The sequence below is a fragment of the Eretmochelys imbricata genome, chromosome 5 (genome assembly GCF_965152235.1).
Source record: "Eretmochelys imbricata isolate rEreImb1 chromosome 5, rEreImb1.hap1, whole genome shotgun sequence".
In the NCBI taxonomy this organism is placed as follows: Eukaryota; Metazoa; Chordata; order Testudines; family Cheloniidae; genus Eretmochelys; species Eretmochelys imbricata.
In genome coordinates this window covers 60258-83928 of record NC_135576.1, presented here as the reverse complement: position 1 = coordinate 83928, position 23671 = coordinate 60258, and the positions used below count along the sequence as shown (strand labels likewise).

Genomic DNA, 23671 nt, shown 5'->3' with positions numbered 1-23671 from the left:
CCCTTTTAGCTACAGCATTGTACTGGGAGCTCATGTTCAATGGACTATCTACTGTGATCCTAATCCTTTGCAGCCTAAGCTGCTTTTCACGATTCAGTCCTCTGTCTTATAAGTGTAAGCCTGTGGCTACATTTCTAGAGAGAAGGAGCCCTATGTGCCATCTAGTGGTGAACCAAAGGAAAAGATTTCGGAATTACAGTGGTGTTAGTCTGTATACGCAAAAAGAAAAGGAGTACTTGTGGCATCTTAGAGACTAACCAATTTATTTGAGCATAAGCTTTCGTGAGCTACAGCTCACTTCATCGGATGCATACTGTGGAAAGTACAGAAGATCTTTTTATATACACAAACCATGAAAAAATGGGTGTTTATCACTACAAAAGGTTTTCTCTCCCTCACCCCACTCTCCTGCTGGTAATAGCTTATCTAAAGTGATCACTCTCCTTACAATGTGTAAGATAATCAAGGTGGGCCATTTCCAGCACAAATCCAGGGTTTAACAAGAACGTCCGGGGGGCGGGGGTAGGAAAAAACAAGGGGAAATAGGTTACCTTGCATAATGACTTAGCCACTCCCAGTCTCTATTCAAGCCTAAGTTAATTGTATCCAATTTGCAAATGAATTCCAATTCAGCAGTCTCTCCTTGGAGTCTATTTTCGAAGTTTTTTTGTTGAAGGATAGTCACTTTGAGATCAGAAACCCAGTGACCAGAGAGATTGAAGTGTTCTCCGACTGGTTTATGAATGTTATAGTTCTTGACATCTGATTTGTGTCCATTTATTCTTTTATGTAGAGACTGTCCAGTTTGACCAATGTACATGGCAGAGGGGCATTGCTGGCACATGATGGCATATATCACATTGGTGGATGTGCAGGTGAACGAGCCTCTGATAGTGTGGCTGATGTGATTAGGCCCTGTGATGGTGTCCCCTAAATAGAAATGTGGGCACAGTTGGCAACGGGCTTTGTTGCAAGAATAGGTTCCTGGGTTAGTGGTTCTGTTGTGTGGTATGTGGTTGCTGGTGAGTATTTGCTTCAGGTTGCGGGGCTGTCTGTAGGCAAGGACTGGCCTGTCTCCCAAGATTTGTGAGAGTGTTGAGTCATCCTTCAGGATAGGTTGTAGATCCTTAATAATGCGTTGGAGGGGTTTTAGTTGGGGGCTGAAGGTGACGGCTAGTGGCGTTCTGTTATTTTCTTTGTTAGGCCTGTCCTGTAGTAGGTAACTTCTGGGAACTCTTCTGGCTCTATCAATCTGTTTCATCACTTCCGCAGGTGGGTATTGTAGTTGTAAGAATGCTTGATAGAGATCTTGTAGGTGTTTGTCTCTGTCTGAGGGGTTGGAGCAAATGCGGTTGTATCACAGAGCTTGGCTGTAGACAATGGATCGTGTGGTGTGGTCAGGGTGAAAGCTGGAGGCATGTAGGCAGGAATAGCGGTCAGTAGGTTTCTGGTATAGGGTGGTGTTTATGTGACCATTGTTTATTAGCACTGTAGTGTCCAGGAAGTGGATCTCTTGTGTGGACTGTACCAGGCTGAGGTTGATGGTGGGATGGAAATTGTTGAAAACATGGTGGAATTCCTCAAGGGCTTCTTTTCCATGGGTCCAGATGATGAAGATGTCATCAATATAGCGTGTACGTGTCCAGGCATATAACCGAGGATATACAACCTGAGATCTCCATTTTGTCTCTTTCCTGCCCTGATTCTCTGGACTATGGATTGACAACAAAAAGGAGCATACTGAAATATGGAATGAGGCCCTCCCAATCTTTTGGAAATTACCAGAGAGACTTTACAAGCCAGCAGTCTATACTATCATTGCTACAAACCTGATATAAGGACTTTGTAATTTTTTGTATGTATATGACCTGTTAACCATTGTTAAGTCTATTTTTTTTCTTTTTATTATTAAACCTTTAGTTTTTAGTCACTGAAGGATTGGAATTAGCATGATTATTTGTAAGATCTGAGTTATATATTGACCTGGCTAAATGGCTGATCTCTTGAGATTAGACCAGGGGTGGCCAAACTATGGCTCATGAGCCACATGCAGCTCTTTTACCATTAAAGTGCAGTTCAAGGCCCTCCCCTCCCCCCCCCAATTCCCCCCATTCTGCACCTACCAGACTGGGGGGAAGCTCAGGATCTCTGCCCCGCAGCAGGGTGGTGCGGTAGGGGGTTCTGCCCTATTTTTCAGCAGTTTGTCCTGAATCTGGCATTCAGGACAATCTCAGCTGTGACCCACTGAGGCACGGTGACTGATGGTCGTAGAAGCATCAGTTATCTGCAATCTGAAGTCTGTCCAGGTGGATTCAGCATCAGTGTACTCTAGCAGGGTCTCAAACTTGTTCAAGATGTCAGCTACATAGTTAAGACACCTTGCTCAAATGAGCCCACCTTACCAAGTGATCCAGTTTGGCCTACATAACTGATGTGTCCCCATCGTTATTTTTCTATTCCATCAATTTTTTTGTGTCCTCTGCAAACTTTACCAATAATGATATTGGAGAAAATACAAAATCACAGATAGACATTGAATAGTATTGGGCCAAAAACACATCCCCATGGACCCCGTAGTCCAGGAGTGGCCAAATTTACTGACCCTCCGAGCCGCATATGATAATCTTCAGAAGTTCAAGAGCCTGGTGCACCTGCCAGGGCTCAGAGCTTCTGCCCTGCGGCAGGGTGGGGGCTAAGGGCTTCAGCCTGGGGCTTCAGCAAGAGTGGGGCTGAAGTCCTGAGCCCCAGCAGGAGCCTCCTGTGGGGTTGAAGCCCCTAGACCCCTCTCCCTGCTGAGCAGAAGCCCCTAGTCCCACCATCCTACTGCTGGGCAGAAATCTTGAGTCTCCCACCCCACCATGGGGCATGGGGGGCTCCGCGAGGCGCACTTTAACTGTAAAAGAGCCGCATTTAGCCACCCCTGCCACAGTCTATTCCCAAAATTAGCACTATCTAATATCAATAAAACACACGTTAAATGGATTAAGAACTGATAAATCTCAAAGTAGTTGTGAAAGTTGAATCATCACTGAATGTGCGTTTTTTCTAGTGGGATTCCACAGAGTTCAAGGCTTCATGCTATTCAGTATTTTTATGAAGGGTCTAGAAGTAAATAAAAACTCATTAGTGATTTAAAGAAAAATTGACACAAAGATTTACCGTGACAAATGAGGACAAGATAGTCATTCAGGAGCCATCTGGATTGCTTATCAATCTGGGTCCATTCAAACAAAATGAATTTTAATACAGCCAAATGCAAGGTCCTCCAACTAGTAACAATGAATGTACACCGTACCTACAGAATGTGGGACTATATCCTGGAAAGCAGTGACTGAAAAGGATTTAGGGGTCATAGTGGAAAAACAACTCAACATGAGCTCCCAGTGCAATGCAGGTTTCAGAGTAGCAATGCAGTGGCAAAGTAGCTTAATGCATTCATTGATATATAAACAGTGAATAGAGAGATGATTTTTATCTCTGTATATGGTATTGGTGAGACAGATACTAGAATACTGCATACAGTTAACTTTTTCCAGCATACTTTTTAGAGTGTTGACACCAGAAGAGGATGTAGAGAAGAGCCACAAAAATGACTTGAGGGCTAGAAAAAATGCCTTACAGTGCAAGACTTAACAAGCTCTATCTGTTTAACTTACCCAGAAGAAAACTGAGAGATGATGTGATGTTTTTGGGAGCAATCCATGCCAGAAAGGGGTTCATTCAACACCTGCCTTGCAACTTTGGGTGCCTTATATGCTATGCTGCTGTGGCTCACAGCCGTGACACCAACAGCTAGCATACAAGGATGAAGGTCTCACTCTGGCTTGCACTGCCTGGATATTTTTGCTGGGGGCCCTCTATAACCCTTCTAGCTCCACAGTCTTCCAAAAAACATTTTTCTGCAGTGTTCAACCTCTCAAAACTGTAACACTCTCAAAACCTTATCAAATTTGCTGCTTCTTTAAAGAGACAGTATGTAGCAGCTGGTTAGCTTAACTGCAATTGACACACCGTCCACTTCAGTACACAGGTCTGAGTTGGTTTGTAGTAAAAGTAAAATGAGTTTAACAACAGAACACAGATTTACATGATACCATGTAGAAGAGGACTAGGTATAGAAATGGTTACAAACAAAAGTAAAAATAGACTTAATAAACTAGAGTCTTTTGTTGAAAGTAGTTTTCTCACCAGTCATTCTTCCAGCAGGCTGGCCAGGCTTTAGCCAGGATCCAACAGAGAGCTCAAAGCACTTCATTTCTTTGCCTCGGGTGACGGATAACCCAAAGTCTTTTTCCCAGTTACATATAGTCCCCAAATTTCAGTGTCCTGATGTCAAGAGCCAGGAAGGTCCCCTGAGGTTTGTCTCTTCTCTCCTCCCGGGAGGGGGCAATGCCATCTTGATCAAGGTTTCTGCCCCACCCCACCCCTGTGAGTTCCCATGTGATGTTCCTTGCTGCAATTTTGCAGTGCAAGTGAAATCTTTCCCCAACTGCTTTGTTTACATGCTGATGTATCTCCATTGTCCAGGGCTTGCTCAGCAGATGGGGAATTCACAATCTTTTGTCTAAGAAAAAACGTGTATCAGCTTTTCTTAACATGCCTGATTTAGACACATTTTAGTCACATATTTCCAGCACATCTGTGTAATTCTTTGCAGGTTAACCATACATCCATCACACAAGAATATTAATGATTTTTGAGTTACTAGTTCTCCAATGATGTATTACAACACACTGTTGCCATATTATTTATTTAGAAGGTGCCTAGGAAGCAGTGACCTGGTCAGGCCAGCTGAGACTCACTGCTACACACCAGGTGGTACCTTGCCCTCTGGCATTGGGGTTCTCTTAGGATCACAGATGACTTGGTGACAGTTTACAAGTATCTTCAAAGGAAGAAAATACTGGATGTAAAAGCTTTTCAGCCTAGTGGAGAAAGGTGTAATAAGAACCACTAGCTGAAAGCTGAAGCCAGATGGATTCAGATCAGAAATAAGGCAAAACATTTTAACAGTGAACTACAAGAACAAACAGCTACCACAGGAAGTGCTGGATTTTCCAACTCTTGAAGTCTTCAGATCAAGAATTGGATGTCTTTCAGGAAAATATGCTTTAGTCAGACACAAATTATTCGGTTCAGTACAGGGTTACCTGGGTAAAATTCCATGGTCTGTGTTAAACAAAATGTCAAACTAGGTGATCTAATGGTCCCACTGGTCTCAAAATCTGTGAGTCCCAGTTTACAACTACTTCCTGAGATCTGTCAGTGAGCCAGTTCTTAATGCAATTAATATGGCCTAAACTGACTTTGTATAATGCTAATTTTTTTTATCAGAATGTCATGCAGGACTAAATCAAATGCCTCCTAGAATTCCAAGTATGTTATGTCAGCACGGTTATCCTTTATCAGCCAAATTTGTGATTTCAGAAAAAATATCAGGTTTCTTTGACAAGTCCCCTTTTCCATAACATCTTGATTAGGAAAAAGAAAAGGAGTACTTGTGGCACCTTACAGACTAACAAATTTATTTGACCATAAGCTTTCGTGAGCTACAGCTCACTTCATCAGATGCATTCAGTGGAAAATACAGTGGGGAGATTTATATACATAGAGAACATGAAACAATGGGTGTTACCATACACACTATAACAAGAGAGTGATCACTTAAAGTGAGCTATTACCAGCAGGGGGGTGGGAGGGGGACCTTTTGTAGTGATAATCGAGGTGGGCCATTTCCAGCAGTTGACAAGAACATCTGAGGAACAGTGGGGGGTGAAGGGGGGGAATAAACATGGAGAAATAGTTTTACTTTGTGTAATGACCCATCCACTCCCAGTCTCTATTCAAGCCTAAGTTAATTGTATCCAATTTGCAAATTAATTCCAATTCAGCAGTCTCTCGTTGGAGTCTATTTTTGAAGTTTTTTTGTTGTAATATTGCGACCTTTAGGTCTGTAATTGAGTGACTAGAGAGATTGAAGTGTTCTCCGACTGGTTTATGAATGTTATAATTCTTGACATCTGATTTGTGTCCATTTATTCTTTTATGTAGAGACTGTCCAGTTTGACCAATGTACATGGCAGAGGGGCATTGCTGGCACATGATGGCATATATCACATTGGTGGATGTGCAGGTGAACGAGCCTCTGATAGTGTGGCTGATGTGATTAGGCCCTATGATGGTGTCCCCTGAATAGATATGTGGACATAGTTGGCAATGGGCTTTGTTGCAAGGATAGGTTCCTGGGTTAGTGGTTCTGTTGTGTGGTGTGTGGTTGCTGGTGAGTATTCGCTTCAGTTTTGGGGGCTGTCTGTAAGCAAGGACTGGCCTGTCTCCCAAGATCTGTGAGAGTGATGGGTCATCCTTCAGAATAGGTTGTAGATCCTTGATAATGTGTTGGAAAGGTTTTAGTTGGGGGCTGAAGGTGATGGCTAGTGGCGTTCTGTTATTTTCTTTGTTGGCCCTGTCCTGTAGTAGGTGACTTCTGGGTACTCTTCTGGCTCTGTCAATCTGTTTCTTCACTTCAGCAGGACACAAATCAGACGTCAAGAATTATAACATTCAAAAACCAGTCGGAGAACACTTCAATCTCTTTGGTCACTTGATTACAGATCTAAAAGTTGCAATTCTTCAACAAAAAACTTCAAAAACAGACTCCAACGAGAGACTGCTGAATTGGAATTAATTTGCAAACTGGATACAATTAACTTAGGCTTGAATAGAGACTGGGAGTGGATGTGTCATTACACAAAGTAAAACTATTTCCCCATGTTTATTCTCTCCACTGTTCCTCAGATGTTCTTGTCAACTGCTGGAAATGGCCCACCTTGATTATCACTACAAAAGGTCCGCCCCCCCCCCCCCCCCCCGCTCTCCTGCTGGTAATAGCTCACCTTAAGTGATAACTCTCTTGTTACAGTGTGTAAGGTTTCAGAGTAGCAGCCAGTGTTAGTGTGTATTCGCAAAAAGTGTGTATGGTAACACCCATTGTTTCATGTTCTCTATGTATCTAAATCTCCCCACTGTATTTTCCACTGAATGCATCCAATGAAGTGAGCTGTAGCTCACGAAAGCTTATGGTCAAATAAATTTGTTAGTCTCTAAGGTGCCACAAGTACTCCTTTTCTTTTTGTGAATACAGACTAACACGGCTGCTACTCTGAATCTTGATTAGGTATGAATTCTGCTACTGAGTCCCATATCAACCTTTCCATAATTTTGCCCAAAACTGATGACTGGCTAACCAGTCTACAGTTTCTCAGGTCATCCCACATTCCATTTTTTAATATTCAGGACAATACTGGCTTTTTCCAGTCCTCTGCAATGTCCACAGTGTTCCAAGGCTTAATAAAAATCAAGATTTAATGGTTCAGAGAACTCCTCAGCAAATACTTTTAATTTGGATATAAATTATCAATTTGTAAGAATGGCCATAATGGGTAAGACCAATGGTCCATCTAGCCCAGTATACTGTCTTCTGATACCGGCCAGTGCCAGATGCTTTAGAGGGAAGAAACAGAACAGGGCAGTTTACTGAGCAATATATTCCCTGTCATCCATTTCCAGCTTCTGGCACTCAGAGGTTTAGGGACACCGGGAGCATGGGATTTTGACTATCATGGCTAATAGCCGTTGATGGACCTATCCTCCATGGACTTACCTAATTCTTTTTTGAACCAGTTATACTTTTGGCCTTCACAAGCATCCCCTGGTAAGGAGTTCCACAAGTTGACTATATGCATTCTTTGTAGAAGTGCTTCCTTATGTTTGTTTTAAACCTGCTTATTAATTTCATTGGGTGACCCCTCTGGTTCTTGTGTTATGCGAAGAGATAAATAACACTTTCTCCACACCATCCGTGATTTTATAGACCTATATTGTGTCGTACCTTTTATAAGCTGAACAGTCTCGGTCTTTTTAACCTATCATCATATGAAAGCCGTTCATACAATATTTTCTGTCATTCTGTTAACTTTTTTGACTGCCACTGCATATTGAGTGGATGTTTTCAGAGAACTATCCACAAGGACTCCAAGATCTTTCTTGAGTGGTAACCAGTAATTTAGACTCCATCATTTTGTATGGCTAGTTGGAATTATTTCATTACTTTGCACTTATCAACACCAAATTTCATCTTCCATTTTGCTACTCAGTCACCCAGTTTTGTGAGGTCCCTTTATAACTTTCACAGTCAGCTTGGGACTTAACTATCTTGAGTAATTTAGAATGGTCTGAAAATTTTGCCATCTCACTATTTATCCCGTTTTTCCAGATCATTTATGAATACAGTGAACAGCACAGGTCCCAGTCCAGCTCCTTGGGGGACCACGTTACTTACCTCTCTCCATTGTGAAAACTGAACATTTATTCCTAGCTTTTGTTTACTATATTTTATCTGGTGACTGATCCATGAGGACCTTCCCTCTTATCCCATAAATGCTTACTTTTCTTAAGAGCCTTTGGTGTGGGACTTTGTTAAAGCCTTTCTGAAAGTCTGAGTATGCTACATCAACTGGATCACCCTTGTCCACATGCTTAAACACCCTCCTAGAATTCCGATAGATGGGTGAGGCATAATTTCCCTTTAAGAAATGGAGTACTTGTGGCACCTTAGAGACTAACCAATTTATTAGAGCATGAGCTTTCGTGAGCTACAGCTCACTTCATCAGATGTGAAGTGAGCTGTAGCTCACGAAAGCTCATGCTCTAATAAATTGGTTAGTCTCTAAGGTGCCACAAGTACTCCATTTCTTTTTGCGAATACAGACTAACACGGCTGTTACTCTGAAACCTGTCATAATTTCCCTTTACAAAAGCCATGTTGACTCTTCCCAACAAATTGTGTTCATCCATGAGTCCGAAAATTTTGTTCTTTACTCTAGTTTCAACCAATTTGCTGGTACTGAAGTTAAATTTACAGGCCTGTAGCTGCCAGAATCACCTCTGGAGCCTTTTAAAAAAATTGGGATTGTATTAGCTATTCTCCAGTCATCTGATACGGAGGTTGATTAAAGCAATAGGTTATGTACCACAGTAAGTAGTTCTGCAATTTCATATTTGAGTTCCTTCAGAACTCTTTGGTGAACACCATCTGGTCCTGGTAACTAATTACTGTTCAATTTATCATTGAAATTGCAAAACCATCTCTATTGACACCTCGATCTGGGACAATTACTTATATTTGTCACCTAAAAAGAATGGCTCAGTGTGGGAATATCCTCCATGTGCTCTCCAGTGAAGACTAATGTAAAGAATTCATTCAGCTTCTCTGCAGTACCTTGGCTTTCTTGAGTGCTCCTTTAGCACCTTGATCATCCAGTGGCCCTACTGATTGCTTGGAAGGCTTCCTACTTCTGATGGACTTTTTTTGCTGTTAGTTTGTGTGTCCTTACCTAGTTGCTCTTCTGATTCTTTCTTGATCTGCCACCTTATACTTTTACACTTGACTCTAGAGTGTATGTTCCTTTGTATTTTCCTCACTAGGATTTAATTTCCACTTTTAATAGGATGCCTTTTTGCCTCTAACCACCTCTTTTACTCTGCTGTTTAACTATGGTGGGATTTTTTTGGTCCTCTGACTATTATTTTATTTGGGGTATACTTTAGTTTAAGCCCCTATTATGGTGTTTTAAAATAGTTTCCATGCAGTTTGCAGGCATTTCACTCTTGTGACTGTTCCTTTTCATTTCCATTTAACTAGCTTCCTCATTTTAGTGTTGTTCCCCACTTAGAAGTTAAATGCTACTGTGGTGGGTTTCTTTGGTATTTTCCACTCTACAAGGATGTTACATTTAATTATCTTATGGTCGCTATGGAACAGTTTAGCTATAGTTGCCTTTTGGACTAGATCCTGTGTCCCCTTGTGGGTTCCAGGACAAACTGCCCCAAGAAGCTGTGTTTATAAATTTTATCTCTGCATCTCTTCATGAGGTGACATGTACTCAGTCAATATGAGGATAGTTGAAAATCCCCCATTATTGACTTTTTTGCCTTTTGTAACCTCTTTTTTTTTTTTTTCCTCTAGGTCACATTTTCAAGACAGTTCTACAGTTTGACATGAGGGTTGTCACAACCCACAAGTATAAACTCACACAGGCATTTCTCAAAGAATAACTGTTACTGGTTAGTAACCTTTCTGTTTCCTTTCCCTATATAATGAAGGGTAAACAGTAGCAGAGCACAAAATCCCACTATCCAGGGTGCACTTTTATCTCAGGTGTTTGTGGCTTTTATTACTTCAGGGAAAGATATCAGCTGTCTGCATCCGCACCCTTGCATCAATCATAAGCATTATGCTACTGCAGCCTGTGGCCGCAGTCAACACTGTGGAAGAGCAGAGGGCCCGCTGGGAGAGGAAACGTAGCCGGACAGCCAAGGAACTGGTGGAAACGGAGCAGAAATACCTGGAGCAGCTGGACTTGGTGACCACAGTGAGTATCAGGGCTTCCTCATGAGGTAGGGACACCCTGATGTGCTGGTGTCCAGGGGCTAGTAGGTCCCTTTTTGCCATCCTCCTGTGACGGGTTCCCCCCAGGGTGCCACCTGGAACTGGGGTATCACTGAGCACTCTGACTCACCAGGCTGGGCTCCCTCTCACACTGTGCTGCTGTGACAAGCTGCAGACCCACTCCAGGTCCTACCACCAGCATTCACGCAGGTAGAGACAGACTCAGCTGCAGTTACATGCAGGCTTTCTGACAAGCCACTGCATGAATCAACAATAGGGAGGCTACAGCCAAGATAACCCCCAACTCCCCAGGCATGCACCCCCTTCTGGAGTATAAACCCAAAAATTATACAGTCTTGCACTGCACGTGGAACTGTAAAGCGTAAGATGATAAAGTTTGCTCCTCCCTCAATGTGGAGAGGAAATGCACCAGCCCCTACCCCTTGAGCTAAGATTTCCAAGCACTTCACTCCAAACTTACTGGTTTAGATTAAAACATAAAATAAGTTTATTAACTACAAAAAGATTATAAGTGATAGCAAACAGATCAAAGCAGATTACCAAGTAAATAAACAAAAATGCAAACTGAGCTTAACATACTAGAAGGATAGGATTTGAATTAACAATTCTCACCCTGACTGATGTTACAAGCAGGCTTGCAGATTCTCAAGGCACAAGCTGCACTTGCTTTGCAGCTTGGGATCCCCACCCCTGTTCCAAGTCCTTCTCTTTTGGAGCTTCTCTTAGGTGTTCAGTTGTGGGGAAGTGAAGAACAACCAGTGATGTCACTCCCTGCCTTATATAGCTTTAGCAGAAGGCGGAAACCCTTTGTGGAAAAAACACTGGTATCCATAATGGAGTTCCGTGTTATGTGGGCTGGTCACATGCCCTTATATACCTTGTTGAGTCATTAGCAGCCATTACTTACAGGCTGTCCGGAGCATTCTCAGGAAGGCTCACCTGGTGGGGGTAAGCTTCTCCTAAGACTTATTGTTCTTCCTAATGGCCCATTACCTTGAATAGGCCCTTCACAACCGGCTATCTAGACTGGAAGCATTTTGCCTAGTCAGCGTTACCCAGGTGTGACTACATGTGAAATACAGATATTTGTCAATATTCGTAACTTCAGATAGAAAAATGATACATTCATACAAACAGAATAATCATATTCAGCAAATCATAACTTTCCCAATGACACCTTATGTGACCCACCTTGTACAAAATGCATCATAATTATGCCATAATCATATCGTAATAATATTATGTTGAATATAGGGTGTACAGTCATACCTCCATTCTTCTGTCTTGGTAGGGGTCGTACTGGAGGCCACACAGCAGCATTCTGGCTGCCTTTTTCATAGAGTAGGAGGCAAACTCTTGCTGTACACTTTCTTTGGGATTGAGAAGCGTGTTTCTTAATTTCCTGAGGTTTGTATGATTTCTGTGGCTAGATTGATAGATTATAAAGACAGAAGAGACCCTGATGATCTCTGATTTCATCTGTAACACAGGCCATAGGACTTCCCTGAACTAAGTTCTGTTTAAACTAGAGCAGTTCTTTTAAAAAATAAATCTAGAAAATCAAATCTTGATTTTTTGTTTTTGTTTTAAATGCCAGTGGTAATCCTTGGTAATTTGTTCCAATAGTTGGTTACATCCACTGCTAAAAATGTGCCGCTTACTCCCAGTCTGAATTTATCTAGCTTCAACTTCCAAACATTGTTTTACCTTTTGTCTCCTAGATTGAAGAGTCTTCTATTACCAAATTTCTGTTTCCCATGTAGGTACTTAGAGACTATGATCAAGCCTGTCATAGTGTGCCTGATCCATTTAGGAGGGAATGGTACCAGTCCCCTGTGGCTAAGGGCTTGGCTTCACTTGTAGGTGTAGAGCGCTGGGAGTTAAACCAGCCTTTGGAGACAGCAGCAGGGAAAATGCTGCCATGTGTTTACACTGTCAGCTGCAAGCGCAGTGGCGTGGCCACATTAGCAGCTCTTGCAACGCCACAGAGAGCAGTGCGTTTTGGGCCCCACGCTACAAGAAGAATGTGGAAAAATTGGAAAGAGTCCAGTGGAGGGTAACAAAAATGATTAGGGGGCTGGAGCACGTGATTTATGAGGAGAGGCTGAGGGAACTGGGCTTATTTAGTCTGCAGAAGAGAAGAATGAGTGGGGATTTGATAGCTGCTTTCAGCTACCTGAAAGGGGGTTCTAAAGAGGATTGATCTAGTCTGTTCTCAGTGGTAGCAGATGACGGAACAAGGAGCAATGGTCTCAAGTTGTCGTGGGGGAGGTTTAGGTTGGATATTAGGAAACACTATTTCACTAGGAGGGTGGTGAAGCACTGGAATGGGTTATCTAGGGAGGTGGTGGAATCTCCTTCCTTAGAGGTTTTTTAAGGTCAGGCTTGAGAAAGCCCTGGCCGGGATGATTTAGTTGGGTATTGGTCCTGCTTTGAGCAGAGGGTTGGACTAGATGACCTCCTGAGGTCCCTTCCAACCCTGGTATTCTATGATTGTGGTAGCTGTCCCAGTGTGCAGGTGGCTGCAGCGTGCTTTTCAAGTGGCGGGGAGTGTGTTGTGTGTATGTGGTGGGAGAGACAGTGTGTTTTGGGAGGCAGAGAGTATCAGCATGCTGTCTTGTAAATTCCACACACACACACACTCACACACGCCTGCCTTGGCAGCAGCAGCATTCCACAGTAATGGTTTGCTTTGTGTCCCGGAGCAGATAAGCAGCAGGCTGTCAGAAACAGAGCTTTGAAAGGGGATATCCACACGGGCCACTTGACTTCAGGGGATTATGGGATGTTTCCGGAGGCCAATCACAGCGCAGTAATGCAACACATTGTCTACACTGACACCTGGGCGTTTCAGCTGGGGCGCAGCAAGCTTTATGCTTCTCATGGAGGTGGATTACCAGGAGCGCTCCAGCTGCCGAGTCCAGGCGCTCTAAGTCCCTTGCCAGTGTGGACACCTCAGGAGTTAGGGCGCCCAGGTCTGATTTAATGTGCTCTAACTTGCAAGTGTAGCCAAGCCCTAAGTAGCTACTTCTGTGGGTCCAGTTTAGCTATTTCAAAAAAGAAAAGGAGTACTAGTGGCACCTTAGAGACTAACCAATTTATTTGAGCATAAGCTTTCATGAGCTACAGCTCACTTCATCGGATACATTCAGTGGAAAATACAGTGAGGAGATTTATATACACACAGAACATGAAAAAATGGGTGTTATCATACACACTGTAAGGAGAGTGATCACTTAAGATGAGCTATTACCAGCAGGAGAGCCGGGGAGGGGGCGGCGGAGAAAACCTTTTGTAGTGATAATCAAGGTGGGCCATTTCCAGCAGTTAACAGGAACGTCTGAGGAGCAGGGGGGCTGGTGGGGGGGAATAAACACCACTGACTTCCTAAGGAAACTATAATCCATCGGTGATCTTCCTGATAACACCATCCTGGCCACTAAGGATGTAGAAGCCCTCTACACCAACGTTCCACACAAAGATGGACTACAAGCCGTCAGGAACAGTATCCCCGATAATGTCACGGCAAACCTGGTGGCTGAACTTTGTGACTTTGTCCTCACCCATAACTATTTCACATTTGGGGACAATGTATACCTTCAAATCAGCGGCACTGCTATGGGTACCCACATGGCCCCACAGTATGCCAACATTTTTATGGTTGACTTAGAACAACGCTTCCTCAGCTCTTGTCCCCTAATGCCCCTACTCTACTTGCGCTATATTGATAACATCTTCTTTATCTGGACCCATGGAAAAGAAGCCCTTGAGGAATTCCACCATGTTTTCAACAATTTCCATCCCACCATCAACCTCAGCCTGGTCCAGTTCACACAAGAGAGCCACTTCCTGGACACTACGGTGCTAATTAGCGATGGTCACATAAACACCACCCTATACCGGAAACCTACTGACCACTATTCCTACCTACATGCCTCCAGCTTTCATCCAGACCACACCACACGATCCATCGTCTACAGTCAAGCTCTGTGATACAACCGCATTTGCTCCAACCCCTCAGACAGAGACAAACACCTACAAGATCTCTATCAAGCATTCTTACAACTACAGTACTACACCTGCTGAAATGAAGAAACAAATTGCAGAGCCAGAAGAGTTCCCAGAAGTCACCTACTACAGGGCAGGCCCAACAAAGAAAATAACAGAACGCCACTAGCCATCACCTTCAGCCCCCAACTAAAACCTTTCCAACGCATTATCAAGGATCTACAACCTATTCTGAAGGATGACCCATCACTCTCACAGACCTTGGGAGACAGGCCAGTCCTTGCTTACAGACAGCCCCCAAAACTGAAGCGAATACTCATCAGCAACCACACACCACACAACAGAACCAGTAACCCAGGAACCTATCCTTACAACAAAGCCCGTTGCCAACTGTGTCCACATATCTATTCAGGGGACACCATCATAGGGCCTAATCACATCAGCCACACTATCAGATGCTCGTTCACCTGCACATCCACCAATGTGATATATGCCATCATGTGCCAGCAATGCCCCTCTGCCATGTACATTGGTCAAACTGGACAGTCTCTACATAAAAGAATAAATGGACACAAATCAGATGTCAAGAATTATAACATTCATAAACCAGTCGGAGAACGCTTCAGTCTCTCTAGTCACTCGATTACAGACCCAAAGGTCACAATATTACAACAAAAAGACTTCAAAAACAGATCCGAGAGACTGCTGAATTGAAATTAATTTGCAAACTGGATACAATTAACTTAGGCTTGAATAGAGACTGGGAGTGGATGGGTCATTACACAAAGTAAAACTATTTCCCCATGTTTATTCTCCCCCCTTCATCCTCCACTGTTCCTCAGATGTTCTTGTCAACTGCTGGAAATGGCCCACCTTGATTATCTCTACAAAAGGTTCCCCCCTGCCCCCACTCTCCTACTGGTAATAGCTCATCTTAAGTGATCACTCTCCTTACAGTGTGTATGATAACACCCATTTTTTCATGTTCTGTGTGTATATAAATCTCCTCACTGTATTTTCCACTGAATGCATCCGATGAAGTGAGCTGTAGCTCACGAAAGCTTATTTTCAAATAAATTGGTTAGTCTCTAAGGTGCCACTAGTACTCCCTTTCTTTTTGCGAATACAGACTAACAGGGCTGCTACTCTGAAACCTGTCATTTAGCTATTTGAGTACACCTGGGGATAATTAAGTTGAAGTTATCAGTTCCAGCTGTGGGGGGCCAGGAACATGTTCTATAAAGAGGAAATAGGAAGAGAAGGGCTAGAGAAGACCTACTCTGGGGTTAGAGAGGCAGAACTGTCTGGAGCAAAAGCTCAGACAGGGGCAGCTGAAAAGGGTTCCCAGAATCTCCTAGAGGAGATAGAAGCCCACACAAGGTGGGTTGTAGCTGTTTGGGACAATATGTTTAAACTCCGGATAACAAGGACTATTTAAGTACTGCATTTGTCAGGGGACACCAGGAAGGGGAGAATCTGGCATTCCTCCACTGGCAGCCAGAGTGGCACAAGGCTTAAGAAGGGTCCGGATGAACAGCCAGTGATGAGAAGTCACCTGAGATCATTTGAAGTTGTACCTTTGTGGAGTTTTTGTTAAGACTATGGTTTGGGGTGGGACTGGAACTCTGTAAACCAGTGTTTCTCAACATTTTTGTGCTGGCGACCCCCTTTGGATTTAAAAATAAATAAATTGTGACCACCACCACCGCCATTGACACTTGAAAAAATTGCGACCCCCTACTTTAAGTATCAGTAAGTAAATTATTAATAATACTCAGGGCTGGTGTTAGGGGGTGGCAAGCAGGCAATTGTCTGGGGCCCTATAACACAGGGAGCCTAGGGCTCAAGCATGTAACTTTGTTTGCAGGCCCTAGGCAATTGTTCTGCTTGTCACCCCCTAACACCGGCCTTACCCTTGTGACCCCACCCCCACACACCCAGCCCAAACCCACTGTAAACCCAGTGTTTACAGCAGAAACACTGCTGTAAACCAATAAAGGACCTAGAGTGCTTTCTGTAGTGATCTGTGAGAGTTGCAGAGATGCATACCTGCCATTAGGGGCATCAGGAGGCTTCAAACTGTTAAAAAGTTGTTGTTTAATCTTCTCTTGAGGTTAAAAAGGTTCAGCTCCTTGATTCTTTTGCTGTACATGTCTTCTAATCCTTTAAACATTCTTGTGACTCTTCTCTGAACTTTCTCCAGTCTATCAGCATTCTCTCTCAATTGTGGGCACAAAAACTGGACACAGTATTCCAGTAGTGGCCACACCAGTGCGAAATACAAAGATTAAAAACCCTTCTTTATCCAACTTGAGATTCCTCTTGTTACAAAAGGATCATATTAGCTCTTTCAGCTACAGCATTGCAATGGGAGCTCATGTTCAGCTGATTATCCACCATGACGCCCAAATCCTCTTCAGAGTCACTGCTTCCAAAGATAAAGTCCCCTATCCTGTAACCATGGCTTAGACCAGGGGTCGGCAACCTATGACCCGCATGCCAAAGATGGCACGTGAACCGATTTTTAATGGCACGCTGCTGCTTGTTGGGTCCCAGCTGCCGCGCGGGGGCAGGGTGAAGGAGCTTGGTCCTGGCGGTTGCTGCTGCAGGGCAGGAATGCTCCCCCCTCCCCCGCCTCTTCCCCCAGCATGCTGGGTTCCTGCCTCTCCTCCTCTCCCTCCCTGCCACCGATCAGCTGATGGCCCTTGTGCGGGAGCAGGAGAAGCGGAGCCACAGCACACTCGCTGCTCCAGGGAGGAGGCGGAGAAGAGGAGAGGATGGGGCCTTAGGGAAGGGGCATGGAATGAGGGCATATCCCCTCTAGCCCCCTGCCGTGAGCCACTCTGGGCAGGGAACTGGGAGCACCCCCATGACCCTAGCACACACCCCCAGCCCTCTGCCCTGACCCCTGCACCCCCCTCACACACACTCAGCCCTCTTCCCTGACCCCCCCATCCTCCTGCCCTGATCCCTGCACCCCCCCACGACCCCAGCCCTGACTCCAGCACCCCCCACACATACCCAGCCCCCTCACACCCATTGCCCTGACTCCTGCACCCTCCTCACACACCCCCAGCCCCCCCACATCCAATGCCCTGACTCTTGCACCCCCCACATTCCCACCCCCACCCTGAGCACCAAACGGGAGCTCCTGCACCCACCCACCCCCTCACATTCCCACCTGCACCCCTCACAGCAAATGGGAGCTGCCCAGGTAAGCGCTCCACACCCAAACCTTCTGCCCCAACCCTGAGCCCTCTCCCTCATTCTAGCTCCTGGCCAGACCCTGTGCTCAGTGCACTCCCACACTCAGCCTGCACCTTCACCCCCAGCTCTGTGCTCAGTGCACTCCCACCTTCAGCTCAGTGCAGAGAGGAAGAGAATGGGCTAGAACCAGAGAGAAGGTAGGTACCCACTCTATGTGGGCAGGGCCGGGATCCCAGACTGGCAGCGGGTTGAGCGGGGCCGGCAGCCGGGACCCTGGCTGAGCGGGGCCGGGAGCTGGCTGAGCTGCTCAGCCCACTGACGGTCTGGGGTCCTGGCCGCCGGCCCCACTCAGCCTCCGGCCCCGCTCAGCCTGTTGCCGGCCTAGGTGAACGGAACCCCAGGCTGGCAGCGGGCTGAGCAGGGCGGCGGCGTAAGATCAGCATTTTAATTTAATTTTAAATGAAGCTTCTTAAACATTTTGAAAACCTTGTTTACTTTACATATGGCAATAGTTTAGTTATATAATATATAGACTTCTAGAGAGAGACCTTCTAAAAAACATTAAAATGTATTACTGGCACGCAAAACCTTAAATTACAGTGAATAAATGAAGACTCGGCACACCACTTCTGAAAGGTTGCCGATCCCTGGCCTAGACTCTTTGCTCCTAAATGGATAACTTGACATTTAGCCACATTGAAACACATTGTTTGCTTGCACCCAATCTGCCAAGTGATCCAAATAGCTCTGTATCAGTGACCTGCCCTCCTCATTATTTACCACGTCTCCAATCTTTGTGCTATTTGTAAACTTTATCAGTGATGATTTTGTTTTCTTCTAGTTCATTGATAAAAATGTTAACTAGTTAAGGGCCAAGAAGTAATACCTGCACGACCTAACTGGAAACGGTCACTCAATGACGATTCCCCATTTACGATTGCATTTTGAGACTTGTCATTTAGCTAGTTTCTTAATCTAGAGAACATGTGCCATGTTGATTTGTATATCATTCTAGCTTCTTAATCAGAATGTTGTATGGTACCAAGTCAAATACCCTACAGAAATCTAGGTCTCTTACATTACATTGTCAAGAACAAAGCATGTCAAACCAACCTAATGTCCTCCTTTGACAGAGTAACAAGCCTTGAGGATAGGGGGAAGCAGTAGAATATGACATATCTCGACTTCCATAAGGCTTTTGATATTGTTTAACACGACCTTGTCATAAGCAAACTAGGGACATATAGCCTAGACCAGTGGTTCTCAACCAGGAATATGCATAGCCCTGAGGGTATGCAGAGGTCTTCCAGGAGGTACATCAACTCATCTAGATATTTGCCTAGTTTTATAACAGGCTACATAAAAAGCACTAGCAAAATCAGTACAAACTAAAATTTCACACACAGTGACTTGTTTATATGGCTCTATATAGTATACATTGAAATATAAATACAATATTTATATTCCAATTGATTTATAGTTATATGGTAAAAATGAGAAAGTAAGCAATTTTTCAGTAATCATGTGCTGTGACACTTTTGTGTTTTTATGCCTGATTTTGTAAACAAGTAGTTTTTAAGTGAGTTGAAACTTGGAGTACACAAGGCAAATCAGACTCCTGAAAGGGGTACAGTAGTCTAGAAAGGCTGAAAGCTACTGGCCTAGACAATCCTGCTGTAAGCTGGGTGCACAACTGGTTGGAAAACTGTACGCAGGAGTTATCAATGATTCGCAGTCATGCTGAAAGGGCATATCAAGTGGGGTCCTGCAGGGGTCTGTCCTGGGTTTGATTCTATTCCATATCTTCATAAATAAGTTGGATAATGGCATAAAGAGTACACTTATAATGCTTACAGACAATACGAAGCTGGGGACAGCAGAGGAGAGGATTACGAGCATTTTGGAGGACAGGAATAGAATAATGACCTTGACAAACTGGAGAAATGATCTGAAATAAATAGGATGAAATTCAGTAAGGAAAAGTGCACAGTACTACATTTAGGAAGAAATAATCAATTGCACAAATACAAAATGGGAAATCACTACATAGGAAGGAGTACTACAAAAAGATCTGGAGTTATAGTGAATCACAAACTAAATATGAGTCAACAATGTAATACTGTTGCCAAAAAAAAAAGGCAAATATCATCCTGAGATGTATTAGCAGGAATGTTGCAAGCAAGACATGAGAGGTAATTCTCCCACGCTACTCAGCACTGATAAGGTCTTACCCGGGAGTACTGTGTCCAGTTCTGGGCAGCGTACGTCAGGAAAGATGTGTACAGATTGGAGAAAGTCCAGAGGAGAGCAACAAAGGACTAGAAAATATGACTGAGGAGGAAAGATTGAAAAAAACTGTGTTTGTTTAGTCTGGAGAAGAGAAGACTAAAGGGGAGCATAACAGTCTTTAAGGCTGTTATAAAGTGAAGCGCGATAAAATTGTTCTCCTTATCCACTGAGGACAGAACAAAAAATAATGGGCATAAATTGCAGTAAGGGAGATTTAGGTTAGACATTAGGAAAAACTTCCAGACTGTAAGGGTAGTTAATTAGTGGAACAAATTAACTAGAGTGGTCACTGAAGGTTTTTAAGAATAGGTTAAACAAACACCATCTGGACAGTCTAGATAATCCTGCTTCAGTGCAGGGGACTGGAGTAAATGACCCATCAAGATCTTCTATAGTCCTATGTGTCTATGATTTTATGCTTTCCTTACCTTTATCAGCCAAACTTAAACCAGTGTCCCTAAATCCAGTATTAAAGAATTAAAGGTATATAATTATCAATCAAATCCTGTATCACCCAATGCTTTTCTTTTCCTGGAATCTATGTTGGGCTGACACGCCTATAATTGCACAGGTCATCCTTTTACCCTTTTTTAAATTGGTACAACATTAGCTTTCTGCCAGTCCTCTGTAACTTCCCCAGGATTCCAAGAGCTTCTCCACCAGTTCTTTTGGGACTCTTTGATGCAAATTATCTGGACCTGCTGATTTTAAAAATATCTTACTTTCGTAGCTGCTGTTTAACAGCCTCCCAACTTACTGTTGGACAAGAAAGTTTCTTCATCAGATGATGCTGAGACTATATCATCTGGCTTTTTTCCAAATAAAGAACAGGAGCACTTATTGAACATTTCCTTTTCTGTATTATTGAAAATTCTACCACTTAGGAACAAAAAGAATCTTAACATACTTAAACAAACAAAAAAAAAAAACCCCGTCCAGCTCTGTGCAGTCTACCTCTGTTCATGGCTCTGAGACCTGTGAGTTTTCAAATAAATTTGTGCTGGCCAAGGTCCTCCAGTGCAGTGGCATGGTTGCTGGTATGAGGGGGTTGGCCCAGAAAGTTTGATGGTCCAGTGAGGAATAAACTAAGTTTATAAGGAAGGTGATAATATTCTCATTTGTTGTCGTGAAACAAAATAACAGACTATAAAGCCCTAAGAGTTGCTGACCTTTTCCTGGGGGTAGCGGTGGGGCTGCCTTGGGCGCTCATCACCTGAGTACGATGATGGGGAAAGACAGTCACTGAGGAATAGCCTTACCTTCTTGATGCCAGTAGGGTAGGAGCTCTCTTATGCTTGCTCTCACTGCTGTTGAGGGTGGGGGGTCCTGCAGTTTCTTGGTGTTGCTGCAGGCTGAGTGTAGCTGCTTCCTTGTGTGGACTGTGGGTATAACCCTTCTGTGTACTTCTCTTTCCTGGTTAGTATTTTGTGACAATTCTGAAGGCTAAAGGGACACTGCAGCCAGCTGTGCAGGAAGCCATCTTCGGTCGCCTGGAATCCATACATTGCACCAGCCAGTAAGTGACCGGCTTGAGGGAGTACCACACATGGGTGGGAGAGTGCGTCGGTGGAAGATAACTAACATTGGTGGGGCTTGGAGATGTGCCCAGGGAGCTGCTGACCTGCGCACATCTATCCAGATAATCCATAGCTATGAGAAATATTTGGATATTTTGAACACCCTGATCACTTTGATGGATTGGTCCTTCAGCCCTTGTATAGATTGCACCGATCACAACACATCTTCCATTCTTCTCGTATCCTGGCCTTCTTTCTCCATGTGTGGCCATGTATTTTCATGATAAAATCTTCCCACCTCTTTGGAGGTTGGCCGAGTGGTCGTTTCAGTTCCCGTATGTACCACTTGGTGACAAGGTGCAGTCCATCGATTGTCAGTGAGCCTCGCTATATGCCCGGCTTATCGCATTTTACTATACCTGCTCTTAACGATGTCCTGCACTCCACTCTGCTGTCTGATCACTTCATTGGGGACTCAGTCACGAATTTTGAACAACAGTCTATTCAGGGGAGGGCCTTTATAGGCCTCCATTTCCATACTACACAGATGGCCTATTTGGAAGTGAGGTATGCTGGTACTGAGAGACATAATTCTTTGTCCATCTCAGTCTAGCCAGGTTGAAAACTAATCATGCTGTTTGTTGTCTTGTAACCTGTACTGCCATCTGAGAAATATATAGTTTGTCTCCATTCCTGGCCCAGATGCCTTTTACCATGTCAGCTCAGAAATTAGAATATTTGCTATGTACAGATATTTGGGCTGTTCCCCTATTTGCCTGATCAGCCATAAAAATAAGAAAAAGTATGTGAAAGAGAGGCTACCTTTGACCTCAGTGAAATAATGTATTCCTAATTTTTTTTTCTTATTGCATATATCATTTTACGGGTGGTGATTTTACAGGTGTAACTGATTTTAGAGAAGGGCTAATTTTGTATTTTAAGTTGTGTGTTTAAAATTTGTTTCTGGTTTTTGGAGTTATTGATTCTAAATTTATATATATATTTTTATATTAGCCATAAGCTATTGCGCATATAAGGTACTATATTATTAAACTATTCATATGCCTACCCACACGCTGGTCACTTGCTGGGTAGGGTTTTTTTAGCCATAGAAAGTGAGCTTTCCAATGTTTTAGAGAATATTCTGTTTAGTTCCTACTGGATTCCTTGAGTATGAATCCTGGATTTAATTTCTGGGTGTGAGAGGGGTGACAGACCCCAAAATGATGGATAGAACAGAGCTTGAACTAGAGGGAGCCAAGGCAATTTTGGTGATCATGTAGCCCTCTCATTGAGTTGCTGTCGTTGCACACAGGATTCTGCTGCTTCACTTGGAAAGAGGGCACTTGGGGCTAGGATTGGAGGGTTTCTGTCAGAATATGGAGCTCTATGGCCACTATGCTGAAAACTTGGAGCAAGCTAAGAAAACCCTGCAGGTGAGTGCCCCCTCTGCCCTTTTTTTTTATTTTTTTATTTTTTTTTTTGTGCCATGCCACTCTTTCATTCCAGAGATAGCAGTGAGGGACCAGTTGTTTCCTGTTCCAAACTGTTACCCCTCCCCGCCCCCCCATGATGAAATATTCAGTACTTATTTAGCACGTCACACTTTCAAAACTAGAGATTTAAATAAAAGGGGATCATGAGGGAGCACAGCTTTTCCTCTTCTAAAATCAAGAGTTTCCCTTCCGGTTTTGGGGAATTTGGCTCCTGCTCCTCCTTTGGCTGGCTCAGTGCGAACTCACCAGTCAAGGGAATTTGAAAAGGAATCATTAGGAAGGAGGAGCTGGACAATTACCAGAATTGGCTGGAGAATTACCAGAGCTCCTAGCCTTTTCCATTACTGGGTAAAGCACCAAGAGAACCCTGACAGGGGGACTCCCAGCTAGGATATCTTTCCTTTGCCACCTCCTCAAATCTACCTTCTGCTATAGGAGATGGGGAAGAGACCTCCCTTCCATTCTTGCCAGGTCCCTCTCAAAACACATAGTATGTCTTACATAAAATCCTCTTTTAAATGACTTGTATTCTAAAGTTAGGGGAATTGCATGAAGGGTAAAAGTCTTCCTCAGAAGGACCCCCTTGACCCTCTGACTTTTTAAAATTTTAATATCAGTGCAGATTTCCCAACTTCCGGAGACATTATGGTGGGAAGCGTTAAGGATGTGCTTTTGCCCACCTCTGG

The 23671-nt window shown here is 43.8% G+C and overlaps 1 protein-coding gene across 5 annotated transcripts in view; it reads left to right on the top strand.

Annotated features, from left to right (window-relative positions):
- Nucleotides 1-23671, top strand: part of ARHGEF39 (Rho guanine nucleotide exchange factor 39) — a 62452-nt gene that overhangs the window by 6115 nt on the left and 32666 nt on the right. For all 5 annotated transcript variants that reach the window (XM_077816548.1, XM_077816549.1, XM_077816550.1 and 2 more), the window contains exons 2-5: nucleotides 10025-10122; nucleotides 10242-10430; nucleotides 21394-21488; nucleotides 22805-22925. In XM_077816548.1, the coding sequence (XP_077672674.1) occupies nucleotides 10293-10430; nucleotides 21394-21488; nucleotides 22805-22925 (354 nt within the window). In that variant the 5' untranslated portion in view covers nucleotides 10025-10122; nucleotides 10242-10292. The remainder of the gene's footprint in view (nucleotides 1-10024; nucleotides 10123-10241; nucleotides 10431-21393; nucleotides 21489-22804; nucleotides 22926-23671) is intronic.